Source organism: Macrotis lagotis, chromosome 2 (assembly GCF_037893015.1).
Source record: "Macrotis lagotis isolate mMagLag1 chromosome 2, bilby.v1.9.chrom.fasta, whole genome shotgun sequence".
In the NCBI taxonomy this organism is placed as follows: domain Eukaryota; kingdom Metazoa; phylum Chordata; class Mammalia; order Peramelemorphia; family Peramelidae; genus Macrotis; species Macrotis lagotis.
In genome coordinates, this window is record NC_133659.1 from 113096181 (window position 1) to 113121165 (window position 24985).

The following is a 24985-nucleotide window of genomic DNA, read 5'->3' on the forward strand; positions in this document are numbered from 1 at the left end:
AAAGATTAATTTAATTTTAAAAAAGAATATAAAAAGGAGATGATTTCCTATTCCCCAAAGTGGAAAAGGAGAATTTGAAAAAAGGGAAAACAGATGGTCAAAGACAATCTTAAATTAATTTAATTATTAATTGTTAAGTCTTGGTTTAGAGAAAGCTAGGTGGCCCTGTGGATAGAACACTGACCCTGGAGTCAGAGGACCTGAGATCAAATGTGATCTCAGATACTTAATAATAACTTAACTGTATGACCTTGGGCAAGTCACTTTAACCCTACTGCCTTGCCAAAAAAAAAAAAGAGTTAAGTCCATTGTGTTTTATTAGAAGAAAACACTTTTATTCAAATCTCAGTTGTAGGAGAAGTAGAAAGCTTCTTCATACCTTAATGAAAAATGAATCCACATAGGACTTTTCTAATTGGATAGCTGTACACTTAAAGTTTACATTACTCTCATTTTGAAGAAAATTATTTGACTAATATGTCTAAAGTAAAGATGTCGAACTTAGGACCTAATTGCTGAAGGTTGAATCAGATTAAAATGTAATTGCGAAATGTTTAATAAAATAAATAAAAATACGACAAAGCTAATAAATTTGTAGTTTCTTAAGTCAATATGTAGCAAATCAGGGATCTATTTGAATTTGACACCGCCTGTCTAAGGCAAATGGAGTAAATTGCTTTGATAAAATATTTGCATTATTTTATAGACAAAATGTGACACTAAAGAAATGAACCTGGATTTCTTGTGTGGTTTATGGAAATCAATCTCCTTATTTTAGATTTTTTTTTCAAGGCAATGGGGTTAAGTGGCTTGCCCAAGGCCACACGGCTAGGTAATAATTAAGTGTCTGAGGCCAGATTTGAACTCAAGTACTCCTGACTCCAAGGCCAGTGCTCTATCCACTGTGCCACCTAGCCACCCCAATCTACTTATTTTATAGTCTCACAAAGAAAATGCCAGAAAACTTGGTCTTTTGTCAGTCAATAAAGACTAGCAATTGAGAAACTAATCAGGATCCTGTTTGTGTTTTTCATGTGATGGTTCATCACTTACTAATTTAAATGAGATTTTGCCTCCCTGAGAAATGGGCATGTACTATGATGACTGGGAATCAGAAGACCTAACTTTTAACCTCAACTGTCACTAACTGGCCATCTGCCACCACCTACCTTGAGAAAGCTATCTGATCTCTCTGTTTCATCTGCCAGTGAATGGGTCTGACTAATGATCTCCCAGGTTCCTCTGAATTCTAACATTCTGTGACCTTTGAAAGTCAGGAGCTGAGCTTAGAAGGGCAGGGCAGATGGAACTTGGTGTATGTATTCATTATTTAATTAATTCACAAACATTTGTTAAATGCTTATCACACAACAAAACATAAACATCAAGATCCATGCCAAGAAAGAAGGAAGGAAAACATAGGAATGGAATAAGCTAAAATAATCCCTTGCTTGGAAGCCAGGACTTGATTATAAAAGATAATAATGAGAGCCATTTAGTCTTTTCTTTCTACATTTCATCAGTCTTGTGCATGTGTTTCTATCTTAAATTTGCTAGCTATGTGACCATGAAGAGCAAATTATTTAGACTCTTTGAGCTAGTTTTCTCATCTATAAAATAAAGATAATAATATTTTCATTACCAATCTCATGGGATTATTGCTGATGTAGCAAATACACTCTGAGCCCACTATCCCAGAATCAGACTGCTGCATCTCCCACTCTGGGTTCCAGGAGGGTACCCTGAGGTATTTGGACCATCTTTGAAGCCATCAGCTAAAGCCCTGACCAGTTGCATTTTCTCACTATCAGCTACCAGGGACTTGTGTTCCAGTTCCATTTTTGCCACAATATTAAATAGCTTTTAGGATATTTACTTCAAAGATATAGTAAGAACAAATGTACAAATAATTCTCCCCCAATATTTCAAGAACATACTCTCCCCTATTCCACCTTGATCTCTTTTTTTTTTAGGTTTTTGCTGGGATTAAGTGGCTTGCCCAAGCTAGCTAATTATTATCTGAGGTTGGATTTGAACTCAGGTACTCCTGACTCCAGGGCTGGTGCTCTATCCACTGCACCACGTGGCCTCCCCTCCACCTTGATCTCTAGAAATCATTTAGCATAGTTTCTGAATATTATGGGTCCTACCAATTTTATATCAAGATGTAGCATAACCACAAATGTATCCTCATCACAACTATATCACTCCAGACGTACAAAACCTGGAATAGATTTAGATTCTCAAACTACAAGAAGCTTACTTTCGTACATTTTAAAACTCATCAGATCAAAATGAAATGGAGTGAATGGCAAGGTGAAGGCCCAAGACTTGTTTTTATAGGATCTAAGTCAACCTAAGAGTAGAGAAAGCTTTTCCTCTTACAGCGGACAACCCTTGTCTGATACCATCAGCATATCAGTCTAACCAAGGAAAGACAGGTGAAAAATAAAGGAAACCAGTGGAGGCCTTTTGAAAGATCTTCCACTTCTGGTCCTTCAACCAACTCAAAAAAGTTCTTCCCAACCACATAGTTAGCAGACTAGAACCAATTATAGAACTTCTTTGCAGTCTTCATGGTCTCTCTGAAGTACTTTCATTACCTAGCACTTTGCCTCTCCCAGATCAAGGGGAGAGCCTTCACATGGGTAGACCTGGTTATGTCAGTGTCTAAAGCAGAGGGAAGGCACTTTCTTTTTTTTTTTTTTAGAGTTTTTTTTGCAAGGCAAATGGGGTTAAATGGCTTGCCCAAGGCCACATGGCTAGGTAATCATTAAATGTCTGAGACCGGATTTGAACCCAGGTACTCCTGACTCCAGGGCCAGTGCTTTATCCACTGCACCACCTAGCCACCCCTGGGAAGGCACTTTCTAAACCTTCAAATGCCATATACAATTGCTGCTGAGGTTACTAACACTTGGGAGAACAATAATAAAAGATAATAAAAAAACCACATGCCCCTAAAGGACATGGATAGATTCAATTCAATAAATATATTTTTCTCCTTTTTTGTTGTTGTTGGGTTTTTTTTTTTTTGGCAAAGCAATGGGGTTACCCAAGGTAGACAGGTAATTATTAAATGTCTGAGGCTGGATTTGAACTCAGCTCCTCCTGACTCCAGGGCCAGTGCTCTATCTACTGGGCAACCTATCTACTCCAAGTCAGTAAATATTAAGCACCTATATTATTTATTTATTACATTTGCAGGAGTGGATGGAGCACTAGACTTGGAGTCAGGAAGAACTCAATTCAAATCCAGCCTCAGACAACTGCTATCTATGTGATCCTGGGCAAGTCACTTAATCTTATTTGCCTCAGTTTCCTTATCTGTGAAATGAACTGGAGAAGGAAATGACAGGTCATTTTAGTATTTTTGCCAAGAAAATCCCAAATGGGGTCACAAAAAATTCATTCCTAACTGAAAAATGACTGGATAACAACATTTAGCCAGGTTTTAAAAGGAGAGAAATGCCAACTTGTGATGAGGATAGGGAAGAGCTTTAACAATTTTTTTTGGTGGTTGGCAGGGGCAAAACTGAGCAACAAATTCTTTGGTGTTCCACCTTCTAAAGGTCTAAAGCAAAGGGTCAAAAGATTGAATGATGCTAAGTCACTATTTTATGGTATTTATTAAACTCAATCCTGTCCCCTGAGAATTAGATTAGAGGGGGTTCCAGAAGGTATGTGGGAGGTACAAGAGACAGTCTACTTTTTTGTGTTCCAAAAAAGAATATAATTTTCCCTTGCTTCCTAGTACTGATCTCTGCACTTGATAGGTGCTCACATGATTTGTTGATTGAAAAGTCTTTCTTCACATCTTCCCCCTCCCACCTACCCCCAGTCCCCTTCAATTCCGCATTAACTGGATCAGGAGCTAATAGTACTGCTCAGAGGTGACATCTTTCCACCAATCTGGGTTGCAGTCTCTTCCTCAGCTGCCAAAATTATACATGCCCTTTCCTAACCCTCCTGTCATTTGGGGAAATGGGGACTCAGGACATCTGTCAGTAGGCAATGAGCCTGTGTGCATTATTCATCAGTAGTCTGCCACAGCTCAAATCAACAAACAAAGCCATTTGGATTTTCATTTTTATTGGTTGGCATCCAGTTTCAGTGGGACTATAACAACTGAAAATGATATCTAAGCCAGAGGAAGAAGTAAATGACATCTAAGCAGTATAGAATGAGAGAAGAAAAGGTAGTTGTCTGTGTTTTCCTTCCCCTTTGCCTTGAGATGGTTTGATTTTTGCTGAGAATTAGATGGTTGCAAACATCAAAGGGATAGATAAGGTGAGGTATGAAGGCTCTGGGAATTGTAGACCAAGGGGTCAGGCAGTATCTCTTTAGGAAAACATCTTTAGAATGCAGAAAAAAAACTTTTATGGAGGCATTAAAGTTTGCATTTTTTGGATACTGCAAATACCACTACTGAGGTATTCCTATGAGAATTGGGGGAAGGGGAAGTACAGTGCAGTAGGCAAAGGACTAAATTTAGTGTTAGAAGAACTTATATTGAATTACTCATTTGACTTTAGACAAGTCACTTAAACACTCTGGGTTTCGGTTTCTTAATTTGAGGAATGAGTGAGTTTAGATGATCTTGAAGTCTCTTCCAGTTCTAAAAATTTGATGATCCTGTTACGAAGAAGAAGCAAAATAAATAAACACTTATCCTTTTTTGTTGGTCAAGAACTATATGTGGCTGAAATTGTACATGAATAAGAGAATCGGAACCATAACTAGTTGTGGCTAGAACAAACTCAGTTGAGGAAATAGAGTTTTGGAGCATGAAGAATGTTCTATGACAGGTGGAGTATCATTGCGGAGAGGCAACATGTTCTTCAGAGAGTCTTAGCCTTTGCCTTGTCATTAGAAAACCTACCACTTGAGTGATGACCAGTCTACAAGACAAGGTATGGAATGAGTAGATATTGCAGTGAAGGAGCAGAAAAGTGCATAATCTCACCCAGGGAGGAGGGTTTGTAATAAATACCCCAGATTTCCTTTGTCTGCAAAATACTGTAGTCTGAGCAGTCATATTAATGGGTTATTTGCAGTAATCTTCACAGAGAGCAATCCAGCACACCATCTGAACACCAATGAGTAAAGATGATAAATAATTGTGTAATAAACAGGTAATCAAAAGCCATTCAATTACATGCAAACTACTTTTGGAGGGGAAATAAATTCATCTGACCTTTATTAGAAATCTGTTCATAATGACAGAGACTTTATAGAAGGTCCCAAAGAGAACCAAGAAAATGAGAAAAGATTTAAGAAACTAGGCTTTTGAGGAAAGGTTAAAGGAATGAGGTTTAATTAATCTGGAATAGGTTAAGCTGAAAGGTAACATGACATACCAAGATGTAGTTCTCAATTTTAAATGATCCTCAACAATGAATGGGAGAACAATAATAAGGATTTACATTTACAGTGTTCATCGAGTTTATTAAGGCTTCCCCCCCCCCACCACAACTTTGAAGCAGAAAGTACAAATATTGGCTCTGTTATAAATGAGTAAATAGCCTCAGAAATATAGTAACTGTCTAGGTTGGGTTCTGGACTTCAGCTTTTGCTCCCATGTCTAGTTCTTTTTGCACTATACTATAAATACTTCATGGTTAAAAATTCAATCCTATTTGGTTTTAGGATGCACTGTTTGAGCTTTATGTTTTGTTCTCTGACCATAGTTTGGTGAATGGAAAAGCAACTAAATGGAAAAAAGGAAAACCCCTAGGATTAAAATATTTTTCCAATAGCAGCTAGGTGATACAGTAGAGAGAGTACCAGGAGTGGAGTCAGGAAAATTCATCTTCCTGAGTTCAAATCTCAGAAGTTTCCTAGCTGAGAGATTCTGTTTGCCTTGGTTTCCTCCTCTGTGAAATGAGGGAAAAAATGAAATGGCAAATTACTTCAATATTTTGTCAAGAGAACTCCAAATGGGGTCACAAAGAGTTGGACTTGGCTGAAACAACTAAACAAAATAGGACATAGTTGAAAATTGATTATAACAGAGGGTGAGTGGGAAGGGAGGGGAGGACAATGAAATTATTTATTCTCTCTGTTAACACTAAAATTGAATCATCTAAAATTAAATTATATCTAACTAGTCTATTCTAAATATAATAATAAAAACTTCTACTAAAAACCAAAGGAAAAAGGATCAGTTTTCTCAACTATAAAAGGGGATAACTTCTAGGGTTATTGTTAGTATCAAATGAGATAATATTTTAAAGGACTTGGTTCAGGGCTTAGCCTACAGCGTATGCTTAATAAAGTTTTGCTTTCTTCCTCCCTGTCTCCCTCTCTCCTTTTCTCCCTCCCTCCCTCCCTCCCTTCCTTCCTTCCTTCCTTCCTTCCTTCCTTCCTTCCTTCCTTCCTTCCTTCCTTCCTTCCTTCCTTCCTTCCTTCCTTCCTTCCTTCCTTCCTTCCTTCCTTCCTTCCTTCCTTCCTTCCTTCCTTCCTTCCTTCCTGTGTTTACTCAGGATAGGAAATAAAAGAATTAATTGGCAACATTGAGGGCCCTTTCCATTCTAAATTATGACTGTGGATTTAGAATGGAAAGGGCCCTCAGAAGCCATCAAGTCCATCCCCCTTATTACATAGATAAAGATATTGAGATCTAGATCGAATACATGACTTGTACAAATTTGCCCAAACAATAATAAGTAGAGAAGTATTCAAACTCAGGACCTCTCTCTAAATCTAGGTCTCATTCCATTGTATCAAACCATCTCTAGGCTTCAACATTGACTTCCTAGGCCAGAATTCCATAAATAACCCATGAACAACCTCAAAGTAATTTAGAAGGACAGTATAAATTGAGTGGATGCTGTGATTAAAGGTGCTGCTGTGTCCTTTGAAAGATCTAAAATTTCTAAATAATCTTATAATGCAAGGACACATGGGGGCGCTCTGATCAAGTTTACTAATAATCATAATAAAGAAAATAATCATTGTGACCTTAGAGTCAATGATACTGATAAATTCTGCCTATTATTCTTAGATAAGCCCTTCTTGCCTTGGTTGTTTACATGAGACATTGTGGATGCTTTCCTTTGAAAGTCTTAAGGTATAAGTTTGTCCTCTCTGACTTAAAGGTCACTGTCACTAAGTAGGGTATCTATGTACTTGGTGACAATAAATGTTGGCAGATTTTTCTGTGTAGAGGTGGAATGGTTGTCTAGCTGTCTTTTCCAATTCTGTTTTTGTTTAAGAATCCTCTGATTCTCTAGGCATGTCTACCTCACTTTTTAAAACAGAAAGTTTCTGAAAAAGTATATAAATTTCCTTTTATTTTAAATGTACTAAAACATGTGTAATGAGACTTTTTTATGATACAAGGAATCACCCCCTTTTATGTCTATTTAACAAGTGGTCTTGCTAAATAGCACATTCGTATCCCATCTCTGAACCTTTGCAAAGGCTGTCCACCATTTCTAGTATGCCTTTACTCTTCACCTCTATTTCTTAAACACAGATCAACTTGAACTACACCTCTTACCTAATCTCCCCCAGATATAAGTGGTCCTCTTAAATTACCTTCTATTTATTTCATATATACCTAAATAAAGGCAATTAGATAGCATAGTGGATAGAGTACTGGGCCTGAAGTCAAGAAAACTCATCTTCCTGAGTTTAAATATGACCACACTGTGTGAACCTGGGCAAGTCACTGTTTGCCCTACTTTCCTCATCTGTAAAACAAACCAATGAAGGAAATGGAAAACCACTCCAGTCTTTGCCAAGAAAACCACAAATGAGGTCATAAAGAGTTAAACATGACAGAAATCTCAATGTATCCATGTTATTTTCTATTAAAGAATACAAGCTCCTCATGGGGAGGGGGCTATTTCATTTAAGTCTTTTTTTTATCCCTATGGATCCTAAGGTAGCATAGGCTTTTGAAAAATGTTTGTAGGAAAGTACAGAGTTTATGCCACAGTTTTTTCTTAGAATGGGGCACAACTGTTTCTTTTCCAAATCCCTCTATTTCTTAAACATACAGGGGTATTGCTGCCAGATCTTACCTCATATATGAATTGATTATCAAATTTTCAATGTGAGTATTAACATCTTGAAAATCAACAAATGTTACAAATCAAGGACTTGATTTTGTTGAATATCGATTCTAGAATACTGTAAGAAAGTGTTCCAATCTTTCTGTTGACTTTCAACTTTGCATCTCCAACTGCTTTCAGACTTCTTGAACTGTGTTCTTGAACTGTTAGAACAACTTGAACATCCAGTAGATGCCTTGAGCTCATTAATCTCAATAATAAACTCATTATCTTTCCTCCTTCTACTTTTCCTATTAAAATAGAGGGCAATATCATCTCCTCTGCACTTCAGGTATACTGCCCAGGAGTCCTCCTGGATTCCTCACAATCTCTCTCACTTCATATTCAAGTTGTTGCCAATTTCCTCTTTTAACATCTTTCAAATATGCCCCCTTCTCTCTTCTGACTTTGCCACCATTCAAGTTCAGGACCTCATCACTTCATTCCTAATCAGCTCCCCCCACGAAGTCTTTCCCCACTCCAAACCATTCTCCCCACTCCCCACTGAAAAGGTTGTCCTAAAACATGGGTCCAAATATGTCATTCAGAAAAATTCTGTATTTTCTTTTTGGTATTAAAAGTCCATCATAACCTAGGTCCTTCTTACCTTTCTAATCTTACAGCCTACCCCCCCAATACATACTCTTGGATTCAATGACACTGGTCTCCTGGCTGTTCTCTTGGCTATGAGCATTTTCTCCAATTATCCTGAGACCCTAGAATACTCTTCCTCTTCTGCTCTGACTACCTTTAAAAACCAGTTAAAATTCCACCTTCTGTAGAAAGTCTTCCCTAAATCCTTGTAATTCCAGTGCCTTCCTTCTTTTAATTATTTTCTATTTATCTTGTAGGTGGCTGGCTTTATAAAAATTTGTTTGCATGTTGCCTCTTCCATTAGATTGCAAGCTCCTTGAAGGCAGGGACTATTTTTGCTTCTTTTTGTACACCCAGCCCTCCCAGTCTGGGGCTTTTTAAATGTTTACTGATTGATAGAGAAAATGTCAATAATTCAGATTAAACTTAAAAGTTTATCATGTGTAGTTCCCCTGGGAGAGAACCAGTTATTAAATCTCTTATTCTGAATCTTCACTTTATTTTCAGCTATGTTTTGAATACATATCCTTTCCACCTAGAGCCTAAAATCTCTTATCATCAATCCCTTACTTGAGGATAAAACAAGAAAAGTTTCACTTGTGATTTTCCTCACTGAATCCTGATGAAAGCTTGAATACATTTCATGGTATTGTATGTCTCCCTTAGGGAAATGTTCCCTGGCGGTGTGCCTCCATAGAACCTTCCAGGCTGTGGAAAGAATCCATTTCTGTGCTTGATAATATCATTCTCCCTCCACAAAGTTGCTACAGAATTGAAAAATGGAAATCATTCTCCCTAAGGTGAGAATATATTCTTAAGTAACTGAAAGGAAGGAGGTCAGACTATCAGACAGGTACAAACATCCCTGCCTATGTCTGTGCAAGCAAAGGGTAGGGATTATTCAGCAATTATTCAGATCCAGATAGGCAATTTAACTGGATTTTCAATTATCCATACTATTAAACAGGATAACCCCCAAACCATTTCTACTTGACTTTGGAATGCTTTATCTATGACTCCTTCCCCACTTCTAGATTAATCTTCCTCCTCCTACTGTATCTTTGCTCAAACCGACATGTTTAATTTGCATTTTTGACCAAGTAGACAAATAGAAAAAGATAGATCTTGATTGTGCTGATAGTTCACCAGTCATTTGCCTTAGATCAAAGATTTCGCTACTGAGCATCCCCAAAGTGGATAATTCTCCTACAGATCATACAGAAGATATGTGGAATGGTGAAAAGAAAACTAGCTTTGGAATCAAAGAAATTCCAGATCTGTTACTTAGTATTAGTTCAGTTCAGTCATTTTTCAGTTATATACTATTCTTTGTGACCCCATTTGGGGTTGTCTTGGCAAAGTTACTGGAGTAGTTTTCAGTCTCCTTCTCCATCTCATTTTTCAGATGTGGAAAATGAAGGTTACTTGCTCAGGATCACTCAGCTAGTAATGTCTAAGATTATAGTTGAACTCATGAAGATGAGTCTTCCTGATCCGGGTCCAGTACACTATGCCAATACTGTGCCAACTTGATAAATTCACTTCTCTCTAGGTCTTAGATTCCTCAACTGTAAAATGAGGGTTGGATAGTATGGAAAATAAGGCGATTTTATGAGAAAAGTTGCTAAACTGATCATGCTCAGGGAGTCACTATTGATCTTGTATGCCATGGATGTCAATGATAGAAAGAAAGGTCTAGATTAGAATATCTAAGGTGCCACTTCTTGTAGTGGTTAAAAAACTGGAAACAAAGTAGGTTTGTTTAAGGAATGACTGAACAAACTGTGGTATATGCATGAGGTGCATTATTATTGGGCAGTAAGGAAAAAGAGGCTGTTTGATGTAGCAGAGGATCATAGCTGGCTAGCTTTGGAGTCAGGAGGACATTTAATGGTTGTATGACTGCAGGCAAGTCTCTTAACTTTTGAGAGAGTTTCCAAAGATTCTCAATTACAGATGAATTGCTGATCTGCATTAGTAAAGGGAGTTTTTTCACCAAGGATGAAATTGTAGGGATGACAAATAAAAAAGAATTCATAGAAACATGGTAAGACTTTATGAACTGAAGCAAAACAAAGAACAGGAAAACAATGTACATAATTACTACAATGATATAAATGAAAACAATATTAAAAGACAACAGAATTTAGATCAAATGCAATGATCAATGGATGATTCCTGATGACCGATGTTAGAATGTGCCTCCTTCCTTGGTGTAAAGAGGTGATGGTCTGTCTCTAGATGCAGATTGTTTAAAAGCTGAAGTCTCAGTCACTTTATTAAAACAGCTTTTGAGGAGGTGGTTGAATTTATTTTGAAGTGATTGTGTTTTTAAAAGGCAAACAATTCAATGAAACACTTTTTGAAATTTAAAAGTGAGGGACAGGATTTGAACTAGATGATCTTTATAGTCCCTTGCAATCTATAAGCTCTACTTTTCTAATAGGCCTTCTGAGAATTGGTTATATCCTGGGTTCTGTCTGTCGTTCTGTCTGGCAAGATGTCAATCAAAGGATTTGAGGAAACCTGCTCCAGTAAGATGCTAGGTTCTTAAATGTTTTGTTGAGGGAGAAGGGGACTTGAGTGATAGAGGGTGAATGGCCTTTGGGTCCTGCTCTGTCATAGCCCACAGCTAAAGGGCTCAGGAACTGAGGAATTGCCAAATGGCCCATGAAGAACAGCCTGTCAGGATAAGATAGAAGGATTCTTAACCTCACCAGGCCTATTTCCCTCATCTATAAAATGAAGGGTTTGGACTAGCTAGCTCACTCTAAGGTTTCAACCAACTCTGACTTGTTTAGCTTAAAAAAAGAAAAGAAATTGCAAAGAATAAAAATGATTGAACTGGCACCCCTCAACAGCAAAAGTCAACAGAGAAGGATGAAGAAATAATTAAACTCCATAACTCTGGTATTAGAGGTCTCAGCAGGAAGGCAAAGTGATCCCTTTTCTCTTAGAGATAGGAATAGGGACTGGGAACATTTGTATACCCATTTATATTTGTTGCTAATGAAGTCTGAGGTAGGAGACTCCTCCATTTGGTCTTTTTAAATTTTATTTATTTATTTCTAGGGAAAGCTACAATAACAGTGACCTAAAGTCTCAGATACTGTTCCCTAGTCCTGGTTTCCTGGGATTATGCCAAATAATCCTAACCCTGGCTACAATGTTTTTTATTTTTAATTTTGGCAAAGCCATCAGGATTAAGGATCTGAGGCCAAATTTGAACTCAGGTCTTCCTGACTCCAGGACCATTGCACCACAGAGCTGCCCCTACGAAGTCTTTTAAAGATTCATGCAATATAGGGGTCTTTCAGTCTTGTCTGTTTCTTACACTCTGACTGTTCAGTGGGTGACAGACTTAGTCCTGTGTAAATAAGTCCCTAAACACCAAATGACCTTTATCATTTATTTACTCAATGGTTCCTTACTTCTATTGGTGTTTCAGAGTTTCAGAAATGGGATAAGGAGAGCCTGAAAAACTGGGGTAGGTAAAAAGTGCTTGGGAGGAAAAAAAAAAGTGGCATCTGTGGTTGAAACCTGGCTAACAAAGTCATTCCTAGGATTCCAACTCCTTTTTATTAGTTATTGGTCTTTTTGTATTTGGAATTCAGGCATACTCCAGACCCTGGGAGCAGGATGGACATCCCGCTCCACATCTTCTGAGATGGTCCTGATGTCACTGGAAAATGGGGAGATACGGGAACGGGTCCTAAAGGTGGTCAGGGAGAGGCTGCCCCGGGACCGAGTGTTCCACTGCTTGGTCAGCTTCCTGACGGCCTCCTCTTCCTTCATCTTCTCCAGCACTTCCTGGAGGACTGAGCGGAAGAGCTGGGATACCTCATGGACTTCTGGTTCATACTCAGCAATGAGCTGCCGAAACCTAGGAGAAGAGCAAGAGATGGAGGGCAGGATATATTGTTTAAGGTTTAACTTTATACAGTTTTCATAACATATATTTTATCTCTTGCTACTAAGGCCATTCTTTGACCACTTCTTTGAGGGAGCTCAAATCCCAGTTTCTATTAAAGGTTCTGTGTGTGTGTGTGTGTGTGTGTGTGTGTATGTGTGTGTTTTTGTGTGCTAGCATAGTGAAAGGATGTCATACAAGGGAGAGTTTAAACTTCTTGGTCTAAGTGCACTAGGAGCAAAGGATGGAAATTGCAGAGGCAGATTTTAGTTTGATGTAAGGAAACGTATTAATAATTAATGAAATGTGGTGTCTTGAGAGGTAATGGATTCTTCATTACTGGAGGACTCCTAATGAAGGTTGGACATCTACTTGCTATTAAAAGGACCACTGGGGGAAATCTGGGACACTAATACATTGTTGGTAGAGCTGTGAACTCATCCAACCTTTCTGGAGAACAACTTGGAATTACACCCAAAGGGCAACAAAAATGTACATACCCTTTGATCCAGCAAGACCACTACTGGGTAGGTACCCTGAAGAGATCATGAAAAAGGGTAAAAACATCACTTGTACAAAAATATTCATAGCAGCCCTGTTTGTGGTGGCAAAGAATTGGAAATTGAGTGAATGTCCATCAATTGGGGAATGGCTGAACAAACTGTGGTATGTGTACATTATGGAACACTCTTGTTTTATTAAAAAACATAACTATCATGTTATATATAAATTAAATTATTATGATTCACTTTCTGAGGTGAGATAAGAATCATCCCATTTTCTAATTTCTCTTACTACAATAAGAGGTACTTCTATCCTGCTTCATCTTTGCTCTTGGATAGCACAGTCAGCATGATTCTTTTTGTTATTGTGCATTGAGAAAATGCATAGTCTCTGACCTCTGGCCCTGGAGTCTTAAGAGGAGGACACTAAAATGGAAGGACAGATTGACTCAATAAAATCTCAATAGGGCATAAAAAGAAAGCTGAATTTGGAACTGAGTCCAATTTCTGTTTCTTCCACCTATTGTCTTCTCTCTCTCTTTTTTTTAGGTTTTTGCAAGGCAAATGGAGTTAAGTGACTTGCCCAAGGCCACACAGCCAGGTAATTATTAAGTGTCCGAGGCCGGATTTTCACTCAGGTACTCCTGACTTCAGGGCTGGTGCTTTATCCACTGCCACCTAGCCTCTCCCACATATTGTCTTTAGAGACCTTGAGAAAGTCACTTAATTTCTCTGGATAAGTGGTTTTTCATCCTTAAAATAAGGACATTGGTCCCTTTTGTTTTAAGTTATTGGGGTATCAGGGAGAGAAAATAAAAAACTAAATTGAAACTTTTAATTTCATTTTAAATAATTACCTAGCTATGTGGCCTTGGGCAAGCCACTTAACCCCATTGCCTTGCAAAAAAAAAAAAAAAAGAAAAAGGTCTAATTTAATTTTAAAAACAGATGGAGTTGGACTAGACGATTTCTGAGGTCTCATCAAAATCTACAATCATACAAAATGAGTATATATATATATATACATATATATATATGTCTGTTTATGTGTATATGTTTGTGTGTGTGTGTGTGTGTGTGTGTGTGTGTGTGTGTGTGTGTGTGTGGATGAGCAAGGTAAGCATGATAGCCCCATTGAAGTTCATCTCTAAGGTCTCACCCTGACCTGGAAGGGATCCTGCATCATTAAAGACTATGCCCATGGACCATAAGCTTCAGCAGAGCCTGGAACTGGAAAGCTCTATGAATGGGTTCTAGATTCTGAGGATTCAAGCCAAGTTCCTAAAAGTTCATTGTCAGGCCGAACAAAGATGGAAGGGGGTGGGGATTTCTCAACCACAGAAATTTCTAGAGATCATCTTATATTCTGTACTGGTAGAAGGAGAACTCACACCACCAGAAGCAGACTATTTGGAGAACATATTGAAGTGTACAGGATGCATACACTAAGAAGGGGTACACAAAATATTTCTTGGTGGAAGTTTTTATAAACCCCTACTAAAGATGCTTTTGAAAAATTAGGGAGAAAAATGGAAGATTTTAGGATCAGTGCTTAGGAAGAATATGTATGATGTAATTAGAGGAAGGTTAGACATGGGGTTATTAGAACCTTGACCCTAGCTGTGTAGCCTCATAACCTCTTTGAGTTGTATTTATTCATCAGTAGAATGGAGGTACTTAGTAGCACAACTTTCCTCCTGAGGTTATTATGAGGGGAAATACTTTGCAAACCATAAATTGAGATATAAAACTGAGTTATCAACATTATTTTAAGAAGAATTTGCTTCAATGGTATAATATTCTGAAGTACTTTGTAAATCTCAAAATACTATATAAGAAACAACTAATTTTGCTATTATTTACTCTTTTGCGTGTTGGATGGTAGACCAAGGCAGTGATGGAGAGAGAGGTGGATCTGTACCTCCTTTTGGCTGGACATCACATAATCCAATCAGGACTAGCCCTTTGCAATGAAAATAGCTTAGATTTTGATAGCACTTATCTTATATCAACCTTATAAAATAGATTATGAAAATATTGTCTTTATTTTATTTACAATGAACTGAAGTTTTAAGAATTTAATGTCTTCTTCACAATCATATAACTGGTTAGAACTGAAGCCAGAAATCAAATGTGGATCCTGCACAGAGAGCATGTCTCCTATTGTACAATCTCCTTCCTTTTCTTTCCTTTTCCATCCCTTTCCTTCCCTTCTTTTTCTTTCCTTTTCAATTTGAACTAGAATATCCTTTAAGATGCTTCCAGTTGGAGCGGCTAGGTGGCACAGTGGATAAAGCACTGGCCCTGGAGTTAGGAGTACCTGGGTTCAAATCTGGTCTCAGACACTTAATAATTACCTAGTTGTGTGGCCTTTGGGCAAGCCACTTAACCCCATTTGCCTTGCAAAAACCTAAAAAAAAAAGATGCTCCCAGTTTAGCTCTCTCAAACTACTGGTACTAGAAGAACAGTTTGAGAGATAAATCCTTGTTCCCTTTCACCATACCCTTCATGATTCTATACACCTCAATCATTTCAGCTCATAATTTTGAAGAATAACAGAACTGTTTGTTTGCATGCAGCACCATATATGCTCTTTGACCTTTTCTAGAAATGTTCCATCTCTTTCATGTCTTTGTTTTGGTTCACTCACAAAAAATGACACCTGTTTTTTCTAGATATGGATTTGCCAGTATTTTATCCAATGATATAATAAGTACTTTTTTAAAAAAATTGTTTCTAATAACTCTTCCCCAAACTCTATGTCCCCATGAATCCTGTTTTGATAAAGGAAAAATTTTTCACGCACCGCCATTTATTACCACTTCTTGGTCTGGGAGTTGCTTACTTCTATAGCTGGCAATCCCACCATATATAATTGTGGGAAGACAAGCAGGTTCTTTGAGGAAAGATGTGCTGGGCCCCTTTCACCTGTCTTTTCATGACAGCCAATGGGCTCCACAGGCTACAGCAGAGATCACCTGAGGAATTCTGAAGTGCCCATTATCTGGAGTTTGGAATGATTTATTATCTGTCTGTTTCTGGGTCAATATTGACCACTCTGAAGACTCTTTGCAGCATGACAAAATGGTGGCATGCTCCTGGTTTGAACTTTTGGAACAGTGTTTCAAACATGATAGTAAATAAGGATCACTCATAGTTAAGACATTGCTCTGTGATGCCATTGGTCCTCTTCAAAAGGAGAAATGAAGAACAACAACAAGAAGTAAGGGTTAGACCAATAGGTTGATGAATCTTGTGTGGACAGGAAAATACAACTATTTATTTTCTAATGAGGTCACCACATTTAACTAGCTGGTTGTCATAACAATATATAAAGACCACAACTCGAAGGAACAATTAAAAAAAATTCTGAGTTCCATTTCCTGGATAGAGAGCTTTAACTCAGAAGCTATGAGGCTGCATACTAGGGATAAGTCCTCCCTTGGTGTATAACTTTGTATTTGACTTATACTGAAACATAGCTAGTGCTATTCTCTTTCTGTTCCAGACATGTATCTAACTAGTCATTGCCAAGCCAAACCAATCATATGCTGGCCATTCTCCTCATCCTTTTTCCACCACATTCTGAATTTTCTATTGTACAATCCCCTTCCTTTCCCTTCCTTTTTCCATCCCTTTCCTTCCCCTGGAACCCTAAAATCTGAGAGGTGAGCCTTATCTTGTCCACGACCATTTTCAAGCAGATCATTTCCTAACCATACTAGAGGGCACATAGTCTTCCTTGCCTCCACCTCTCACCCCAGCTAAGATCACAGACATTTCTAGATGGTCTTGTCAGCTGGTCTATACCACTGTTCATCTTCCTGAACTCCTTTTCCCTTTCTCTATGTTTCTCCAAACCACTTACAATCATATTAAATGGAATCCTGTTGTTTCCACTTGACCAGCCAGAGAAATGTTCTATTATTACTATACTGTTTCCTCTTTCTCAACTATGAGAGAGATTTTTCTTAATGGGATGGGAAGAGGACTATCTACATTCCTCAGATCATGTAACATGATCTCTGCAATACAGGGCAAAGAGTTCTGAATTTAGAGTCAGAAAGCTTGGGTTCAAATCCCTTTGGTTCCCCTTATTACCTATATGTGTTTGGTCACTTAAACTCTCTCTATGTGGATAATGAAAGAACAGTGCTGGATGTCCTCCAAGGTCCTTTTAACTCAAGATCTTTGCTACCTTGATCTGCAGCTGCCTACTTTCTTTATTCACAGTCAGTTCTTATAATATCCTTACCTGAGGATCATGGGTCCACAGTAAGAAGGGTGGATTTTAGTGCAGGCATCCTCCAACTGAAGTCGCTCCCCAGGGCTAAGGTCATAGGCATTCCTAGGTGGACTTGCTAGCCAACTATAGTCAACCCCAGTACGGATCTTCCGGTATTCATTCTCCCTTTCCCGATGCTGTTTCTCAGCTTCCTTTATCTGCCAAGCCAGTTCCATCATCAAAGTCTCAAGCATCATTTCCGCTGGACTTCTGGGAGTCAACTTGTGAGGGGTCTCATTCCATCGGAACCATGGAACCAGGGACATGATGTCTGTGTTGCTAGATGCAAGGGGGGCAAGGACAAGGAATAGAAAGGCATGTGAGTCAGAAGATGGTCTCCCCAACCAGCACTGTGCTTCTTTGTGGTAGGATATAGTTAGTTAGAACTGTGCTGTCCTACTTTGATTGTATATTTCTATAAGTTAAACAATCTAAGGATGCAAAATTAGGACAGATTGGTGATGCATTAGATAGACAACTGAACTAGAAGTCAGGGAGATAAGAGTTCAAATGTGATCTCAGACATTTATTAGTTGTATGACCTTAGGAAAGTCATTTAACCTCATCTGCCTCAGTTCCTCAACCGTAAAAATGGAGATGATAATTACAACTATCTCTCAGGGATGTTTTGAGAATAAAATGAGGTATTTGTAAAGTTCTTTGCAAATCTTTTTTTTTTTTTTAGTTTTTTTTGCAAGGCAATGGGGTTAAGTGGCTTGCCCAAGGCCCCACGGCTAGGTAATTATTAAGTGTCTGAAGTTGGATTTGAACTCAGGTTCTCCTGAGTCCAAGGCCAGTGCTCTATCCACTGCGCCACCTAGCTGCCCCGTTCTTTGCAAATCTTAAAAATACTTTCAAGTTATTATTATAGCTAGGTAGATTAAGCACTGCCCTTGGAGTCAGGAGGACCTAAGTTCAAATCTGTATTCAGACAACAATTACCTAGCTATATAACCTTAGGCAAGTCACGTAACCCCATTGCCTTGCAAAAAACAACAAAAAAAGTTTATATATTGTATGTATATATATATATATAATATGTATACATTTATGTAACCTCACTTTCACAATCCATTAGTGTGGTTCACTCTCCTCATTGGTGAGAGCAATGTCCCACCCCTGCATGAAGGTTCATGAAAGTGTGAGACTTCATTCTCTGGAGACCTTCTTCAAGCACCTAGTTTTTCTAGGTACTTACGGTTTCCATCTTCAAGAGAGAAGATAGGAGATCAATATCCCATTTCAGACTGCTGAAGGAAAAGACTATAGGAAGACATGAGAAAAGTTGGCAGTCTCCATCATGTCTTAACCCATGTTTGCTACATGGGAAACTTAGGAAAATTTGCCATGAGTTCAACTATCATCACTATACAAATGACTTCCAGTATGTTATAACCAAAAGATGATTGGTTTTCAAGTCAGAGTTCAAATTTACCTCTGACATTTAATACTAATTTGACATTTGACAAATCACCTAATCTCCCTTGGCCTCAGTTTTCAAAATAAGATTAAACTCAATCATTTTTCAAAGGTCCTTTTCAGTTTTAAACCTACAAGTCTTTTAATTTATAGTCCTAATCTTTCTTCTTAGCTCTGGTCTATGTCTCCATCCTCCATCTGCTATTTACACATTTCCAATTGAATGTCTGCTAATTAGTCCAACCAACCCCATAAAAAGAAGCACTAGTAGTTCCTTGAGATGTCATAATGGTAGGCAGGAAGGATATGATTCCCCAAAGGCTATACTCTCTTTCAAAAACAAGGTGTGTGCCAGAGGCACAGACAGATCCCTTATTTCCTGGCAAAGAAAAACATTCTTGCCTGTTTTCCCCAGTCCCCTAAGTAACTTACTCCACTCTGCTCCCCACGAAACCAGCCACTGGATGCTGAGAAGACCAACAAGCTGCCTATTCTCTTGCCCTGCTACCTTTCTCCCCTAATTACAACTGTTGTTTTCAGTGGAGAGTTCTAGAGAAAGATAATTACTAACAGAGGTCCCTGGGGCCTTTCTTCTTAGGAAGGTCATCAGAGATGAGAGCAGCAGTCAAAGTATAGAAGGAAAGGGAGTCTGATGCCCTGAAATCAAAGGATAGACTCCTCTTGTAAGTAATAAAGAAGAATATTCTATTCCCCCTTATTTAGGATAATAACATTCTCATGAATTTTCTTGAGAGCATAACCTAAGGATAGGTCATTGGACTGAAAGCTGAGGGAACCAAGGATTCTAGCTTTCGGGTGTTACATGTTAACTATAATGAGAGAGACTATAGATAGTGGGAAGAATAATGAAGGTGGAGTCAGAGAACCTAGGACTTAACTTCTTATGAGCAAACTGTTTGATCTTGGTACTAATGTCACAATTTGGGACTAGTGCTGAATGTGGAGACAGGAAGACCTGGGTTAGAATTTTGCCTTGGACACTGATTAGTTGTGCAATCTTAAGCAAGCTTTTTAATTTCTCAACCTCAGTTTCCTCATCTGTAAAATGAGATTAATGGTAACATGTATCTCTCAGGGTTGTTGTGAAGATCAGATCAGATAATGTATGTAAAACATTTTGCAAATTCATATAAATGCCACATATGATTATGAAAACACTCTAGGTTTTAGTTTTTTAAGTTAAGGGACTTAGATTAAAATTAAGGTCCCTTCCAGCTACTATCAGGTAGGGGCTAGATCACCATTTGTCAAAGATATTGTAAGGAGGATTCCTATTTAGGTATGGTTTGAATTAGGTGATCTACAGCTCCTAGATTATCCTGTGACTCCTCTGTTCCTGCATAACTCTTTGTTTGAGAAAACTTGATTAATTAATCCCCACAGCTCTGGTGACTATTCCTGCAATCCATTACCTTCAGCACTTGCAGAAATAGTTTGTACCTAGTGATTTGCCTTTGCCCACCTTCCCCATCTCCCTCAGGGAACCAAACAAGTTATTTCTGGCTGTCAGTGCCACCTGGCCTCAGGGAATTCAATTCCATCTTTCTGCTCCACCAACAGGAAAATAATAGGATTAGAAGGAAGCCAGAGGATCCTCTGTCAATGAATGAAGTAGAAAGAAATTAGTCCTTGCCAAAAAATAAAAAATTAAAAAAGCAACAATAATGATACCAACAAATCATCCTTGCCTCTGGTCACATCTAGACCTATGGTCATTTTCTGGTAAATTTGCATCGATCCCTGAATGATGGATCAGGTTGCTAAGACAGCCAAGATGACCCCTCTGTGTCCAATTATTTTGAGTATGGGAATTTCAGCTTTCTTAATGACCATGTGGTAAGTTGCCTGAATCATGGGAAAAATAGTTGATTCAGACTCTTATCTAGACAGAGTTTCCACTTAGAAAACTGAGTCAATATGCCTTATTCAAGGTGCTATCTGCCTCAGAAAAAAACATTGAGGTTTCCATGTACAAAGGGGATATTTGGGTTTAGTATTGACTGGTGAACTGATTACCCAACACTGGGATTAGTTTAGAAACAATTTTTTTTGTTTTTAAAAATAACTTATTGTCTGTTTTTTTTAAATAGACAATTATAACATGCTATGTTGTAGGAAAGGGGAGCTGTATGTAGGCATTGCCTTTGGTGAAGAATATATGCAGGAAATTCCATAGGAAAAGGGAGGTGATGATGTTACTATTCACTGAATAATGAACATAGACTGCCCCTGTGGTATTGCTGGTTATTTGGCAGTCTACTACCCTATTATGGAGGCAGAATACAGAGTAGGGGAGACTGTATACAAGAGAAATTAAAAGTGATCATTGCCACAGTGTACTTATGTTAGGTATGACAGTATGGGTGTTCCAAGTTCCCATCCTCATGGAGTATAGATAGTTCTCAGGGACTTTGGCTGGTTCAATCTGAAAACCTAGGGGAATGTCTTATATCTAATGTTCCTAAGAAGAGAGGGCTTTTATATAATTAAAAATAGTAGCTCACATTTATATAATGCTTTTTGGTTCACATCAATATCCCTTCTTGGTAAGCAGTGGAAATATTATTACCCCCATTTTTACAGATGTGAAAAATGGGACCCAAAGATGTTGAGAGACTTGCTTATTGTCACAAAGGTGGCATTAGAATTGTAAACAGATTTCCTAACTTCAGTCCACCTAACTTTCTCTGACTCTTAACTTTCTCATGTCCATTAGCTAATCAATTATCAAATCTTGTCATTTCTACCTTCCTCACATGTCTCATTTGTGCACAAGCCCCCTTCTCCCCTTGACCCTGTCACCATACTGATGCAAGTCCTCATCACCTTATGTCTACACTATTGAGCCAGCCTGCTGTCTGGACTGCCTACCTCAACTCTCTCCCCACCCTGACCCATGTTCCATTCAGCTGCCAAACTGATCTTCCTCAAGTGCAAGTCTGACTTTGCCACTCTTCTTGCTTCCAGAATCAAAGTCAGTAATTCTCTTGATTCTAAAGTTGGATATAAAATTCTCTTTTTGGCTTACAAAACCTTCCACCTTTCCTTTTCAGTCTTCTTATACTTTCTATTCCTCTTATACTTTGTAATCCTTGCAGTTCCTTTCACACAGCTGATTCCCTCACTCCATATGTTTTCATTGGTTTTTCCTGATGCTTGGAACTCTCTCTCATCACATCTCTTCCTCCTGGCTTCCCAACTTTCCCTTCTGAAAATTCCTCCTGTTCTTTCCTGTGTATTTAACCAAGAGTTTGGTTTTAATGTAAATTATAGTTCTATGTATGGCTCCTAGAGAGTTATGTCCTGCTGAGCAGGCTTCTCACTATTAGGTTGACTTGTAAGCCAGACTTACTCATCTTTTGATGGGGAAGGAGCTAAGTTGTAAGAGAAAAAGCATACCTCTTTGCCTCCTACCTTTCTCATAAACACTCAGGTATGACAAGTGACAAAATCAATTCAATTAAAAGAACATTCCTTGCTATGGGAAAGAAGGATTTGCAAACTGCATTGGTGGAAGAAGAATCCACTTTAGTGAAATTATGCATCCTTTAAGTACTGATTAATAATAGCAATCATTACCACTCACATGTATACGGCACCCTATGATTTACAAAAGACACAAAATAAAACACTGCTAGTTTCCAGGAACAACTAACAGTGAGCCCAATATCAATTCATATCATTGAGCATCAAATTAGTAATAGAATGTTGGACTTTCAGCAATGAAATAGGAGATTGTGAAAGACTGAGCACATAGTAGATACTTAATAAGAGCTCATTTATTAATAGAAATCATAAGAAGAAAAGATGCTTAGTCTCTAGAGCAGAGATTCTTAATTTAGGGTTTGGGAACTTGTTTTATAAATATTTGATAATATTGCAATATAATTTATTTTCTTTGGATGTCTATGCATTTTATTTTATGCATTTAAAATATCATTCTGAGAAGTTCATAGTTTCAGAACCTCTTATCTGGAGAGGTAATAACCAGTGACCATAGCAATGCAAATGGAGAAAACAACTACAAAACAACTAAAATAGAAATCACAATACTGTAAGGATCAAGTTTGTCCTGAACAGAGATAGAAGAAGCAGTACCATTTCTTATTTACAGATGTGGTAGACTACATTTGGAACACTACAAATAACATCAGACTTTTCCCCTGATTGAGTTAGTTCTAATCAAAAAGGTTTTTTTCCTCTCTTTTTAATTTTTTTTTATGAGGAATATTTAGCATAGGTGAAGTGATCTAAAGGTACTATTCCTTGGAGTACTCATAGATATTCTCTTCCTCTTCCTTCAACCACAATGGAACTTTAGGGCCATCTTTATGATTCATCCCTGAAAGGCTTACACTGAAAAGACAGCATCCTTTAATTGGCTGTAGAGTTTGGCACTGGAAATAGAATATCACTTGAACATAAAGAAATTTGCTTTGTTCTTCCTACTCATGCTCATTCCCATGAAAAGGACTTGCTGGCTTCATATGTGGCTAATGAACTGTTCAGGCCCTGAAGTATATAGAGAGCTCCTAGGGAGAACATAACCACTGAAGAATGGACTAAATCATTAAATTCCAGGAGAAAGCCTTTTTTTTGGTACATATTGGAGCAGCAGCAACATCTTTGCTTCTATCACCCTAGATGACATATTTTTGGACTGGTGGGGTTTATAAATATGTTTATTTTCAGGCTCTATGGTAACAGAGGGCAGAGAGAGGTGACCTAAGAACAACAGAGCAGAATTCTTCAGAAGAATTAGCAGTGAGACTTAGAACTAAATAAGGAAGTATATCAGATGGGAGGGAGGTTCTTGCCTTTTAACTACTATTTAGAGAGCTTTCAGCAGCCACCACTGAAGGGATGGGTATTCTATTTCTATCTCTAGCCTTTCCTTTTCATTTCTCTTAATATGGGCTTCTCTCATTAGACCCTCCATAGCACACTCTGTGCAGTCCATTGTTTAGTGAGCAACACTTCTCAAAGACCACATGCTTAATTATTAAAGGATTGCAATCAGCATTGATGGAAGGAGTAATCAGAGATAAAACCATAGATTTTTGATGTTTTGGAAGTTTGATACATCTTGGTCATCAAATATTGTAGGTAGGAATTAAAATTCCTTAGACATCATCTAATGTTCAGTGCCATAATTTTTACAAATAAGAAATTGAGACTCAGAAAAATTAAGTGATCTGTCCAAAGTTTGAACCCCAAATGCCATCTAGTCTCTAAACTCTCTAAACTAGTCTTTCCTCTTCCCATATACAGCTTCAAACAAATATCTAAGTGAGGCTCTCACTTAGTCTCTATCCTTTTGCTTCCCATCTTCCTTTTGATTCATGAACTTTATTTATTAAAAAACAAAAACAAAGAACTCTCTCTGCTTCCTCTTCACAGAGCAATATAGATTTGAAGCCAGAAGAGAAGTTGGAGGTTTACCTGGTCCAGCCTCTTTGTTTCTACACATGAGACAAGGGAAATCCAGAAACAAGAAGTGAGTTGCCCAAAGTCATACAGACAGTAAAGAGCAGAGTTGGAATTCAAAACCAGGGTCTCTGATTCAAAATTCAATGCTCTTCCTACCATACCTTTTCTTCTCTCCACTTTATTCTCTATAAAAAGTGTCATCTGCAACACCACCAAATCTGTATGTTAGCAATAGACCCTATAGGGCTGGCACATAAGGAGTGACTTCTTAGGATACTTCAATCAGTAAATCTAAAAGACAATTATAGCTTGGTTACTTTAACACCAGACAGGCAAGAGTTACTCTTATTGTGTATAATATTTGGGGAGAGTTAAAAGTTTTTGTTCTTTTCTTCCAGCCACCAAGATATTAGGTTATGAGATGATGAAAATTCATTAACCTGGAAAGCATAAGATTGTAGACAGACAGATTAATTAAAGGATTCAAGCTTCTGAAAGGTTATTATTATAAAAACACTTCAGTATTTATAATAAGGATAATGAGAGGAAAGGGGCTTTAGCTCCCACAGAGAGTCTTTTGTCATGCATATTAAATGAACAAGTGTATACAGAGAGAGAGAGAGAGAGAGAGAGAGAGAGAGAGCAGCAGCACATGAAAAAAATGAAGCCGACTAAGTTGTAGTGAATGAGCAGTGAGAATGAATTTTAGACATTAGGGAAAATTGTGGAACTGTTTTCCCAAAGTTCTTAAACTTTGCTTTG

At 38.0% G+C, this 24985-nt stretch overlaps 1 protein-coding gene across 2 annotated transcripts in view; it reads right to left on the reverse strand.

The window, feature by feature from the left end:
* Positions 1-10862: 10862 nt before the first annotated feature.
* RD3 (RD3 regulator of GUCY2D) overlaps positions 10863-24985 on the reverse strand; it is a 54211-nt gene continuing 40088 nt past the window's right edge. For both annotated transcript variants that reach the window (XM_074222607.1, XM_074222608.1), the window contains exons 2-3: positions 17324-17632; positions 10863-12537 (exon numbers count right to left, since the gene is read on the reverse strand). In XM_074222607.1, coding sequence (XP_074078708.1) covers positions 12240-12537; positions 17324-17619 — 594 coding nt within the window. In that variant the 5' untranslated portion in view covers positions 17620-17632 and the 3' untranslated portion in view covers positions 10863-12239. The remainder of the gene's footprint in view (positions 12538-17323; positions 17633-24985) is intronic.